General features: G+C 50.7%; 1 protein-coding gene across 1 annotated transcript in view; it reads left to right on the top strand.

Annotated features, from left to right (window-relative positions):
- The window catches only part of DGKG (diacylglycerol kinase gamma), a 273,423-nt gene that overhangs the window by 151,191 nt on the left and 108,779 nt on the right, over window positions 1-13,453 (top strand). The window contains exons 19-20 of the mRNA XM_075556178.1: window positions 2,044-2,204; window positions 9,389-9,453. Coding sequence (XP_075412293.1) covers window positions 2,044-2,204; window positions 9,389-9,453 — 226 coding nt within the window. The remainder of the gene's footprint in view (window positions 1-2,043; window positions 2,205-9,388; window positions 9,454-13,453) is intronic.

Below are 13,453 nucleotides of genomic sequence, written 5' to 3'. Positions count from 1 at the left end.
GAAGGCTCATTAAACCTTCAGTGTGCAGCTGACCCGAGCTTGCCTGCGGGTGGGAAGAAGCCTGGAAGCACAGATGAAGAAAAGACTGCAGTCTTTATCACAGATTACACGTCGGTATAAAGAAAGTCGAAACATACACCCCCCCCCCCCACAGGACCAATAAACAGCATTAGATAAGTAGAGAGAAGATAGAAGTTGTCAAGGATTTCATTTTACTTGGATCCACAATTAATGCTCATGGAAGCAGCGGTCAAGAAATCAAACAATGCTTTGCATTGGGCAAATCTGCTGCACACGATCTTTTTAAAAGGTAAAGACATCACTTTAAGGTATGCCTGACTCAAGCCATGGTATTTTCATTCACTTCATATGCATGTAATAGCTAGGCAATGAATAAAGAAGATAGGGAGGAATTGATACCATTGAATAATGGTGTTTATAAAGAATATTAAATATCCCATCATATCAGTGTGAATGGGGGGAGTGCAGAGTGGAGACCCAAAGCCCATCTGTAGACAATTGAACATCCCCTTACAGAAGGGTCACAAGAAAGAGATGAGCCAGTCAGGTTACAGTATAGCACTGATGAAACATATAACTTTCCTCTAGTTCTGGAATGGTTCCTCCCCCTCCCTCCCCCACTATCATGAACTCAATTCTACCTTACAAATTCCGCTAGACCAGAGCATGTACATTGCTACAGATAAGAGCTGGAAATCCCTCAGGACCAATAATGAGAGTAGTCATACCAGGAGGTGAAGGGGAAGGTGGGGGAGAAAGAGGGAACAGATCACAATGATCTACATATCGCCCCCTCCTAGGGGGGATGGACAACAGAAAAATAGGTGAAGGGAAACATCAGTCAGTGTAAGACATGAAAAAATAATCATTTATAAATTATTAAGGGTTCATGAGGGCAGGAGAGTGGGGGAAGGAGGGAAATGAGAAGCTGATACCAAGGGCTCAAGTAGAAAGACAATGGTTTGAAAATTATGATGGCAACATACGTACAAATGTGCTTGACACCATGGATGGATGGATGGATGGATGGATGGATGGATGGATGGATGGATGGATGGATGGATTGTGGTAAGAGTTGTGTGAGTCTCCAATAAAATGATTTTTAAAAATAATAAATGCATAAATCTCTCATGGGCTCCCAGAAGAACAAGCAGATCTGTGCTGGTAGTTCAGCCTGAAGGCTCCTTAGAAGTGAGGCTGGTGAGCCTTCATCCCATGCGCTTTGGACATGTTATCGGGAGGGATAGCTCCCGGAGAAAGACAGCATGCTTGGTAAAGTACAAAGTCTCAGGCTGAAATCAGGATGCCGCTCGGAGACGTTTTTCTGGAGACTGGTGTAAGTTTTTTCTGTGAGCTCACTCAGGTTATTAGCCAAATTCAGTTCCTTATGGTTGTAGGACTGAAGTCCCCGTGTCTTTGTGGCATGTCACCTGGGGACCACGTGCAGCTCCTCGAGGATGCTCACATCCCTGCCACCTGGATCCCGCCATTGGAAGCCAGTCACAAAAGGTCTTCCCGACATCAAAGTTTTCTTAAACTTTTCATCTTTCTTAAGGAAGAGCCCAGTCCCTTTAAAGGTTTGCCCGATTAAAATGAATCCTCTTAGAATGATATGTAACATAAAATAATCCTCAAAGGACTACCTCTTGATTCTGAAGTCTTGGGATCCTAGAAGATGTTGGTGTCGCGGGGCAAGGACTGTGGGAACAATCCTAAATCTCTGTCTACCGTACTGTCTACCTCTGATGTTGCGTGGTCCTGGCACAGAGCTGTTGTCCTTCCATGAGCAGTTACCTAACCTTACAGGCCAGTCATGCTCAGTCACACAGCCCCCTCCTGCTCCTGCTTACTCATCAACCAGGTTCGTTCTAACCATCACTTCCCTCCCCTTGTCCTCCACTCAGGGAACATAAATGTTTACAGTACAAAGACACGCTGGGGTCTCCCTCTCCCAGATGCTGGGCATCCACCACATCTCTGGCTTTTCTGCCCTGATGACCAATGCAAGGCTGTGCTCCACAGGTTACGAGGGGGGAAGCCTGACGAAGATCCTGAAGGACATCGAGGAGAGCCCCCTGGTCATGCTGGACCGCTGGCATCTAGAAGTGAGCCCCAGAGAGGAAGGGGAGAACGGGGACCAGGTCCCATACAACATCATGAACAACTACTTCTCCATTGGCGTGGTGAGTTGGCCAGAATTTGCCTTTCTTCCTGGAAGAGGCTGCCAAGCTGGACAGGCAGGGTCCACACACCGCCTCATCTGGCCTGGGCGTGGGCAGCCCGATGGTACTGGCAGTTCTCCTTGGTTATGACAAAAGCCATTGCCCTTCTCCTGTTAACTAAACCAAGGAGGAAAGGTGGGGCATCTTCAAAGTCCTATTGCCCATCTGGGCAATAGGCAGCAGTTAAAGCACAGCAGCACTGAGAAATCCTGAAAGAGCCTGGTCCGGAGAGACTGTTGGCTGAGCCCCATGGTTGGGACTGCAGCCCCCAGGGAGGCCCGGGTGGCTTCTGGGCCGGTTTGGCTGGCTCGGCGGGTCGGGTCCATCTTCTCCTTATCTTCTCCCCGTATCTCAACCACATGGCGCGGCACGTGTGCGGCACACATGTCTGGGGACACCTCCTCCGGGCTGACCCCTCAAGAAGGCGCTCCAGGCTCCTCAGTCATGCCCCACAGCATCTGTGCTCACCCATGAAGTCCCTCTGCATTAGTCAGAAGGGGGGGACCTATGTGCCTGACTCCCCCAACTACAGAGGCAAGGATAGGACTGCCTTTGTCTTTCTCCCCCAGTCGCATCTAGTGCCGCTCAGCTGGTTTTGCTGAATTCAGACAGCAGAAAGAAAAGGCTGGGGTAATTGGCAGGACACTGCTTCCCAGGCTGTCGGAGTGGGTATGGGAGCAGCGATGGACGCTTTTCATAAAGAGAGCAGGGCTGGGGAGCATGTTACAGCATGCTCTCTGGTGTTCCCGCCTCTCTCATTGCAAGTAGCCCTCATCGCAGCCCTGAGTGTGGCGATGAGGGCTGCTTCCAGTACACACGCCAGGCGGGTGTGCTTGTCCCAGTGAACGGATGAGGCCTGAGGACACTCAAAGAGGGAGAAGAGTGGTCACGTGGCTCCGCCCCCTTCTGCCGCCAGCTTCCTCCCTCTCCATGTTCTTGCTTAAGGATTTTGCCTCTCAGTTTCATGTGCGCAGGATTTCCTCCAGACTTTGTGAGACCTGCGCTCCTCGGCTATCCTGCCCTGAGCCTGTGGACCATTTTAGTGCTTTAGTAGACGTATACATACATACATATGTGTTTATTCAATGGAAAGAGGAAGAAATGATGTTAGGTTGCTTAAAGAGATGACTGATTTAAGGGGAATGCTTTGCTTTTTTAATAAGAAAACTAAAGACAGAACCATGGAAGAGGAAAGGATTAAAAATAATCCTTTCTATTTATACCTTCTAAAAACACCATCTATTTATAGTAGGATTTAAAATTTGCTGGACTTTCTTGATTCTTCGCACGACTCTGAAGGCCATTGTTACTGGTGAGGAGACAGGCGCTCAGAGAGATGAAGAGATGTGCCTTCATTTTTCTGACTCCTCATAAAGTATTCAAGGTCCTTGATGTGTATAAATGATTTGTGCCACTTGTTGACCTACCTAATGAACCCTGGTGGCGCTATCAGGTAGATGTTGACTGCTAACTAGAAGGTCGGTGGTTCAAACCCACCAGCTGCTCAAAAGGAGAAAGATGAGGCTTTCTTCCCCCATAAAAGGTTTCCAGCCTTGGAAATGCAGGTTTGCGATGTGTGGGGTCAACTGGATGGCAGTGGACTTGGTGGCGTAGCTTCTTGCACCATAACAACAGCAGAGCCACCACAGTGTGACAGACTAACAGGTGAGAGTGATGGGTGCCTGAGATAACCAACCCCTAAATCCAAGAGCCAAAACTGACCCCAAGAAGGAAAGGAGGGAGGGCAGAAGATTTCCCCAAGGACATGCACAGAAGCAGATAGTTCATCGCTCACAGTGGACAGGCCACTGGTGTGCCCTGAAGTGCCACACAACAACCCAATCTGCTCATCTTTGACCTGATGAAGCACGGCACATTCTCTCTCTTGTCTTTTCCCGTGAATGCTGAATATTTCAGTGTGGAGGGGTGAGGCACTGGGACATTTCGCCCCTTGTTGGTGTACCCTTCTCCTTCTCTCCGTAAGATATTTGCAGGGTTTGTGTGCTCGCTCTTTAAGAGTTGGGGAAGAGAAATTCTTGAGAAAACAAGTAACCCACCAGCAACCCTCATAGCCTCTGGGGCTGACATTTGCAGAAGGTCTTGCTCCCTATTTGACTTCCCAAACTCGGTAAGAGGAGAAGGAGGTATGTAAACCAACCGCTGTTACATCCTTACAATGATTAAATAGTCGGCCTCCTTTGGCAAGGAGAGCCTGGTATAACCCTCGCCTCTTTGCGAGGACTTGAAGTGTCTTAGTGATATCAAATGTCTGCTGCCTAGCGTTTATAAAAGTGATGAAAGTGACCACCACGGAGATGTTCCTGGGGGGGTGGGGTTTGTTTTTTTTTTGTTGAAGATTTGCCCTGTTGAGGTCACACCGCTTCCTTAGTGCCAATAAACACAAACCAAACCAAACTCACTGCCATCGAGTCGATGCCAACACATAGCGACCCTGTAGGACAGGGTGGAACTGCACCTGTGCGTGTCCAAAGCTGCAACTTTACGGGGGTAGAAAGCCCATCTTCCTCCCCTCAGTGTCAGGAGAACTCATTTCATAGAAAGAGAAGCAAAGAAACAAGGCCGAGGGTCCAGATTCTCCCGGCCTGTCTTGGGAGTGACTGGGGGCTTGGCCCCATTCCCAGCACATTCTAATCAGCCGCATGCCAGGTGGCCATCAGTGACAGGTCGACAGAGTTGGCCCTCTCGGTCCCTTTGATTGGTGCTATCCAGTGGCAGGAGATTTTAAACATCCTCATTCAGGACTTCACTTCCTCTGACTTCTCTGGCCTTCATCTCCCTGCTCTTTATTTTTAGAGCTGCAGAAATGTCAGGATGGCCAGGTATCAGTGACAGGAAGTATCGGACAGCCACAGAGTTCCTGGGCCCGGTGTAACTCGGAAGACCTCAAAGGCTCTGCTTTCACTAAGCCTGAACAGGAGGAGTGAACAGCTAATCCCTTGATTCAATGAAATCTATTTCTGATGCTAAGGGAACCCAGGGGCCAAGGAGAGGCCACATCTCCTCCCACTATCAGTGGGTTAGGAGTTGAGCTGCTAACTGCAAGGTCAGCAGTTCAAAACCACCAGCCACTTCTCAGGAGAAAGATGAGACTTTCTACTCCCACCAAGAGGTACAGCCTCAGAAGCCCACGGGGTCGTTTCTATAGGGTCGCTGTGAGGCCTTATCGGCTTGATGGCAGTGAGTTTGGTATTTGGGGGATTATACTGATTAGGCTTCTCCAGCCAAGTTTCCCCCACAGGCAGGCTTTATCCAGTAGATGTGTCAGGAAGATTCATTGTCCATCATCTGTGAAAGCCATAAACTTACCAAGACAATGGGGCTCATGGCAGGGACATGAGGAGGATGTGCACAGGCTCTCCATCCCCTTCTCTGGCAGCATTTTCTCAGAACAGCCCCAATTCCAAACAGCCTGCTCTATGGTCTCTTTCTCATCTTGTTGCCTCCATTCCTTGCCAAGGGGACCTGGACTCCCATTGCCAACATGTAGCCACTGGTCACATGAGGCCATTTGTCCTTGAAATGTGACTTGTCCAAAGTGAGATGCCCTGTGAGTATTAATATACGGATATTAAAAACTTGGGGAAAAGTGTAAATAATATTGCTCTACTGACTATCTGGCATGTTTATGGTCATTAGGTACATTGAAATATATTTTTGAAATTAAACTGATCTGAGTTTGAGGCTTTTTCGGTGTTTGCTTGGTTTTACTTCCTTAAGGTAGTTGTTAGAATATTTAAGTTCCATACGTGGCTTACATTAGATTCTACTGACCTTTCAACATCTCAAAGTCTAAATCACTAGAAGGGGCACAGAAAGCCCTTATCTAAGGACATTCCTGGAGCGTGAGTTCAAGAAGAAGTAGTCTGTGCCCATGTGTCTCCTCATCTCCTCTTTACCCAGCACCTCATAGACAAGATCCCCGGAGGGGCGGCGTTTGGCGGCAGTGAGTGGTCCCACACCTGGTGACCCTGTGCACAATAGAATGGAGCGCCCCCGGTCCTGGGCCATTCTCACCGTTGTTCTTGCGCTTGATCCCATTGTTGCAGCCACCGTGTGGCTCCTTGTCGTCGACGGCCTTCCTCTTCTCTGCCGCCCCTCCACTTTACCAAGTGTGATGCCCGGCATCATGACTACCGAGTTTGCAGTTCCATCTTCCCTCTCCGGAAGTGATTTATAAAACCAAAGATGGGCAACGAGACAAGACAAAAGGCTTTCTCCCCTTTCTTGTGGAGTCTCAACAAAGGTCTGCACCAAGGTCACGCTGGTTCTCCACATTTCCAGACAGTCACCCCTGAACATCCATCCACCCGCTTCATGCCGGCACGGATGAGGTCAGCCCAGCCGCTCTTCCCAGTCCGGGGAGAGAAGCGTGGTCAGTGCGTTCGCCCTCTTTGCCTTTTCAAGACAGCCGTCAAGCAGCTGCTCAACTCTTTTATGTTGTCTATTTACCAACAGATGAGGGTTTCAAATTCACAGTCATGCAGCTTCATTGATAACATTCTGAGAGCTGATCGCCATGAAAGAAGCTTTCCCTAACCTAGTTAAAACACACCTGGACAGGGAAAAACCGAGGCGAATCAGACAAATGCCCCTTGTGTGTATCCCAAAGAGGTGCGTTTTTACACAGGAGTCCGTCAGAGCCACACGCGGGGCTGGAGGCGAGTCGAGTGTGAATCACACCAGGCAACGTGTATGCAATCGCTTTTCCCTTTGCTCCCCGAGGGAAGAGCGTTAGTGCTTCAGAGGGAAACAGTAGCTGGAACATTCTGGTGAATTCTCAAGAGCCATTTGACGGATGTCATGTGAGTCCCTTTCTGAGGGTTCTGTGACCCTGCTGTGGGGGCGGACGGGCCCCAGTGGGAGATGGCTTCGCACACCCCCCACCTAGCACCCACGGGGATGCCCCACCAAGGCCTTCGGCTTGGAGTGCCTGCAGCTGGAAAATGAAATGAAAAATCCAAAATGCAAACGGTTAATCCCCAGGACCTTGTTTCACCAGAGTCATTGTTGCCCTTAATGAAGCCTGTCCCCCTGAGCCGCCTTCCTTGCCGTCTGTGGTGGCCGGTGGCTGGGCTGACTCCTGGGTCTCCAGCAGGTATAGCAGCAACTGTGAAAGGCAGAGCCGGGCAAAGCAGAAAGCTGCCCCACAAGGAAAAGATTTTCCACTAAAACGAGGGCTGCAAAAGTGGTCGGACCCCACCCTGTTACAGACAGACACTTTCGAGACCTGGAAAAACTAGGCCGATTCCAGCTGTCACTGTCTGTAAGCTCCCCTCTGTCCCTCACCTGTCGGTGAGCCTCCTGTCCCCTCCCTCAGCTCGATTTCACTCACTTCCCCAGGGGCACTCAAGAAATGCTTCTTGGCGGAACCTGCGTCTCCTGAATGTTTGTTGTTTTTTTTTAAGAAGCATTCGTACATTTTCTTTTATAGCATTTCCATATCAAGAAATGAATTTTAATATGTATTCACTGAAAATATACTGCAGGAGATTCGGCTCTGTCTTAGCAATGTAGCCGAGTAGCTGGGTTTCTGTCTTTCTGCACAGACCGGAACCAGCTCCCTTGTGTCTGTGCTGTCACTTCCCTCTAGCCCGATGGGCCTGCTGATTTAAAGAGCTTAGTACCTGTAGCAAGTGCTTGCCCTGGACCTGAGGGACGACATAGATACATCTGCTGGAATGTGAGACCGCTGACACAGGGGTGGTCTTGCTGGGCAGGAGAGAAAAGTTCAGCGTGAGGTGTGAATTTTAGGGTTGGGTTCACAGATGGCTTTGGGGGAGGCATCTGCATCTAGAAATGATAGTTATTCAGCAGACCCTCAGAGTGGTGTGTGAGCTACCGAAAGAACTCAGGGGAAGGCCACCGTGTGTGACTGGACATCCAGAAGCAGTGTCCTGGGACCCCTCTGACCTGGGAGCTCAGGGGAGAGGGGCTCAACAGAGCAGCAGTGTCCACAGGACATGACAACAGGACTCAGTGACCTTGGAAAGAATCAGGTCAGTGGAGTTTCAGTGAGCAGAAACCAGGGATTGGAGTCCATATTTTTTTATTATCTACTAATGAGGTCTTAGAGGAGCCTCGGTGGCTTTCTCCATGGGAGAAAGAAAAGGCTTTGTGCTCCTGTGGGAGCATCTCAGAAACCCAGTTCTACTCTGTCCTGCGGGGTCCTGTGAGTCAGATTTGACTCAATGGCAGGGAGTTTTCAGTGTCATGAGGAATAGAGTCCCTTTTCTGCGGCAGTTACTGTTCATGGGAGTAGAAAGCCCTCTTTGTCCCTCAGAGCTGCTTGCTGGTGGTTCCCAATTGCTGACCATGCGGATGCCAACCGAACCGAATGCTTAGCCTTTACACCAGGGTGTGGAGCCCCAAGGTGATGTGAATGATTAATGCCCTTGGCTGGACACAGAAAGGTTAAAAGTGCAAGCCTACCCAGAAGTTCCTCAGAGTAAAGACCTGGCAACCAACCTCAAAACAAACAACAGACACCTGCCATTGACCACCCTATGACAACTTCGACATGCATGGGCCACCGTGAGAGGTTGCTCAACAACTGTGGCCGTGGTGGTGGCAGTGAAGGGGGTTACCCGACACCTCTCATGTCTCTACTGACGTGGATAGTTAGAAGAAAAAGAGTATTTAATAGACAAGACCATCGCACCAATGTCGATTTCCTGCTTTTGACAGTGCAGGGGTTATGTAAGATGCTGATGCTGGGAGAAGCTCTCTGAACTATTTTTGCAGCTTCTTGCAAGTCTAAAAATATTTCAAAATAAAACATTTTTTAAAGAAGAGTTAATATGATGAGGCTTTTCTAAAAACTCACACTTAGCCCCCTCCCCCCCTCCCCAGGCTGTGGCACCCTGTCTGCTTAGAGACACCCTCTCTCTTCAAAGGACCCAGGGCTGTCCCTTGCCTCAGTCTAGAGCCATCTGTGTCACACAAGGCAGGGACAGAGTGGACGTGGCAGGGGCACTGCCATCCAAGCACTGATGGCACTGGCTTCCACATAGGACATGGTGTTTGACCTCTCTCTCAGCCTTGGTGTTCTCGACTGTGAGTTGGGTCTCGGGTCTGGGTGGCATGGCCACTAACCGGAGGTCTGCTGTCCTCTTTTGTCCTTTCAGGATGCTTCGATCGCACACAGATTCCACATGATGAGAGAGAGACAACCTGAAAAGTTCAACAGCAGGTAAGAGGCCCCTGCAGGCCTGGCTGCTCTGCCTGCCTCAGCTGCCCTGCCCAGCCTGACCAGACCCGGGCCTCCCACCTGCTCGCACGGCAAGGGCCTGCGCTGTCCTGCCACACCGTCGGAAGAAGGCTTTCATGTCCAAGAAGAAAAAGGTGTCAGAAACCTGCCTCCACTTGGTGTGGAGCCCTCCTGAGGGAGGCATGCAGAAGGAGGAGTTGGGGAGCAGCCGGGGGAGGGGGAGTGCCCCCTAGAGGTGGGCTTGCTAGATCCTCTTTGCCATAAATGTACAGCTGCCCCCTCCCGGCCCCATCGCTCTTCGAGGAAAGGGAGGTGGAGAGGTAGAAGAGAAGGCCCCCAGAGACCCTCAGCTTCCCCCACCCTCAGGGGAGGGGCAGCAGTGTCTCTAGGGCCGGGCCAGGGAGCCCAGGATTGGTGCTGGTCAGCCTCCGGTTTCAGTGGACGGCAGTGGCCTCTGGAGACCAGCAGCTCAGGAGGTCCCACCCTGGGTGGGGAGAGTCTGGTCCAAACTGAAAGGAAAGAGAAAGCTTGATGATTTACAAACAAAACCAAACCCTGCTTGCTTGAGGGAGGGAATTCCAGAGAGCTAAGCTGTGTCCAGCGGGCAGGCGCACTGCTGCCCCAGGGTGGTTCAGTGACCCTTCTCCTCTTTCTGCCTCTCTTTCCCCCGCTCCCAGGCTAAATCCTATCACTTCTCCTTCCTCTCTGCGATGCCTTTGCGGGCTGGCCACTGATGGGAGGAGGGAGGCTAAGAATGGGGACTGGCTCTTTCAGCCTGCAGGGATCGGTTTTATTTAGGCCGCAGGGTCCTCTTCAAAGCAAAGATCAGGAAGTGACCCGAAGACACTCACATACCACCTAACACCCTCCAAGAGTTCCCCCACGATCAATTCTCTGTCTTCCCACCGGTCCCAAGGCCGCGGAGGCTATCCCAGGAGGTAGTCTTTGGAGGGTCAGTGGACATCATGAAACTGCCTGTGTGCTAAGAGTCACAGCCACTCTCCGTCACAGGCTTGCTCCCCCTCACTCCCCACGTGCAGCCCACGGAGCTCCATTCACACACAGGCTTTCTGCTCCTTCTCTTCCTGCAGACAGAGTCACCAATCAAGAGATCGCCTCTCAGTCTGCCCCTTTCTCGTGCACACACACAGTCATATGTTCGTACTCCCTTACTTCCACCCAGAACCCTGGTGGTGCGATGAGTTACATGTTTGGGCTGCCAACCACAAGGTTGGTAGTTCAAGTCCACTAGCTGTGACTCAGGGAAAAGATGAGGCTTTCTGCTCCTGGCAAGAGGTGCAGTCTCTGAAACCCTAAATCGGGTCATAATCGACTTGATAGCCATGGTGTGTGTGTGTGTGTGTGTGTGTGTGTGAGATACTTCTATCCATTCGGCAGACAGGCACCCATCCACGTGCCCATGCACACGTGACTGTTAAGTGGCATACACGTGCACGCAGAAATTCGTAGAGGTTCTGTTGATTCCTTCTTTCCCTCACTCAACAGAACCACCGTAGGAGCACGGATCCAGCAGCAGGCACAGCCACTGAGGTGCTTGGAGTAGAGGCGTGAAAGGAAGTCACATGTAGTCCAGTGGTGGTGACAGACCAGAAGCAAATATGCCTGATGCTTGGTGTCAAGCAATCTAGATAGACTGAGCTCACAGACACCTGGATAGCACTGCGGGAGAGGCACTGGCACGTGCCCACGTGGCTATTACGATGTGATATAGGGTCACTATGAACTGTATCTAACTCAATGTCAGGGTTTAGGTTTGGGGTATAAGAACACAGGAGTCCAAGGGTGGAGAAAATGGCTGCTCGCCTGCCTCTCTGTGGGCACCCTGGGCGTTTAAAGCTTTGGGCTATTAACTGGAAGGCGCCTATGCAGAAAGGTCTGGTGGTCAGTGTCAGAAGAATCAGCCCCTGACGCCCTCTGGAGGCCAGCTGTCCCCTGACATGCGGTGCCCCTGAGTCAGGTGAGCTCTGTGACAGCTGTGTTTGGTTCTGTTCTGTTTTGTTTGCTGTTCACGGGAACACAATGTAAGGCGGGAACTTGGCCTGAAGCAAGTGATCAGAACCAGGACACAAAACACACGCATTTGCCCAGCTGGGTCAAGGGGGCCGACAGCCCAGGCAGGAAGAACAGACAGAAAGGAGTGAGAGAGGCTGGGGAAGAGCCGGTTGCAGGGCGTCTTGGTAAGGAAGGGAGTTTGTAGAGAGTACAGCAGCAAAGATGTTCCGTATTCCAACAGCCAACCTACAGATGCAATATAAATAGAGCAATTGTCAGTTATCCACATGTGGAATCAGGTCACGTGATCTGCCTAGGTAAGGTGGTTGGGGTATCCGGTCTCTCTTCACCTCTCTCCTCGTGTGGGCTTTAATGTAAATCCCTCAACCTTGGAGTTGATTCTGACTCAGAGTCTAACCGTTACACAGGGCTTCTGAGACTGAAACAAGACAGCCTCAGCTTTCTCCTGCAGGGTGGCTGAGGGACTTGAACTGCTGACCGTGTAGCCTAATGTGTAACCCACTCTGCCACCAGAGCTCTGTATTTTAATATTAGTCTGAACCAAATGCTGCTAAAAAAAATAAGTCCCTCAAAGAAAAGGGAACTACTTTCAGTGCAGGTAGGAACAAATCCACTGTGATTAGTTCCCATGAGCGAGCGGCTGATCCTGGTTAGGCGAGAGCCTCACCCCGCCCCCCTTTCCCCTTCCCATGGTTGTCACAGTGCTGGGGTGGCTGTGACGTGAGCCAGGGGGGCTGTGTGAGCTAACCCCCGTGCCTAAGAAGTGAAAGCATTGTGGATAACCGTGGCTCCTGCTTCACAAGGGCACCAGGGCACAGGACGCCTCCTATGAATAGCTTTGGGTCCATACTGTGTCCACCCTGCCCGTGTGCCCGGCTGGAAAATCCTCTGGAGGCCCCAGGGTGCCCACAGAGAGGCAGGCGAGCAGCCATTTTCTCCACCCTTCCGGAGTTAGCACTGCAGCGGGTTTTAAATAGGCAGGTGGTTGTTGCCATGGTTACCCCATTACACCAGTGGCTAAACTTAGGAAGGGCCACAAGGGATAGGAAGAAAGCCTGGTGCCCGGGGTTTGGAAATGTAAACGGCATTATCAAACAAGGCTTCGTTTTACTCGGCGGACCTCGCCTTCTCTAAAGAGGAGTCCTGACTTGGCTGGCGGCCTTGACCACAGATGCCGACCGGCACTGCACGTACAAGCCTGGGGCGAAATCTAGAGAATTGTAACTGTTTGGGGTTTTTTTTGTTATGTTACATTATGAACAAAAGAGTGTTACAAGCCAAGGCTAGAATGTATCAAGAAACATATCTTTGAAGTACTCATTCCGTTTGGGGGCTATGCGAACTACAATTTTTCTTTCAGTTAAGGTAAGGTCCTATGTAGCCCATCGTTTGCCATATCAATAGTGTTCACACATACAATTGGTGACATTTGTCATGCTGGGGCAGTCATCCCCCTTATCCCTGTCCAAACTCTCCCGTCCTTCAGCTCAGGATCCCCTGAGCACTGAGGCCCCTGGTCATTGCTGATAATCTGGTCCCTGTGCACTCTGGGCCTCCCTGGCCTATCCTAGCTGTTTCAGCTACGTGGGGCCATACCATATGTGTCCCTGTCATATGGGTCTGAGTCAAGGGAGTCAGACCCATGCACGGTGTAGCATGCGTCAGCACCTCATTTCCAACATATATTCGTAGCCTGGGGTCCAGTGGCTTCACAGTCTCCGAGAACCGTGGTGTTTTGTGTAGCAGATTGAAGGCATGTTTCCGGGGAGCTGGCCCATAACTATCTAAAAGTCCTTCACAGAACCCAGTCCACAGAGGGTGAAAAGTCACCATTCAGAGCCCTCAGTGAATCCTAAGCGGCACCAAGTCATGAATGTCCTAGTATGGCTTCAGGAAATTCTTTCCCTAGGGGCCTCTCTACACAGGTTGTTGCCAAGGACGATGGTTG

Source organism: Tenrec ecaudatus, chromosome 8, assembly GCF_050624435.1.
Source record: "Tenrec ecaudatus isolate mTenEca1 chromosome 8, mTenEca1.hap1, whole genome shotgun sequence".
Lineage (NCBI taxonomy): Eukaryota > Metazoa > Chordata > Mammalia > Afrosoricida > Tenrecidae > Tenrec > Tenrec ecaudatus.
This window is presented reverse-complemented; position numbering and strand designations above follow the sequence as displayed.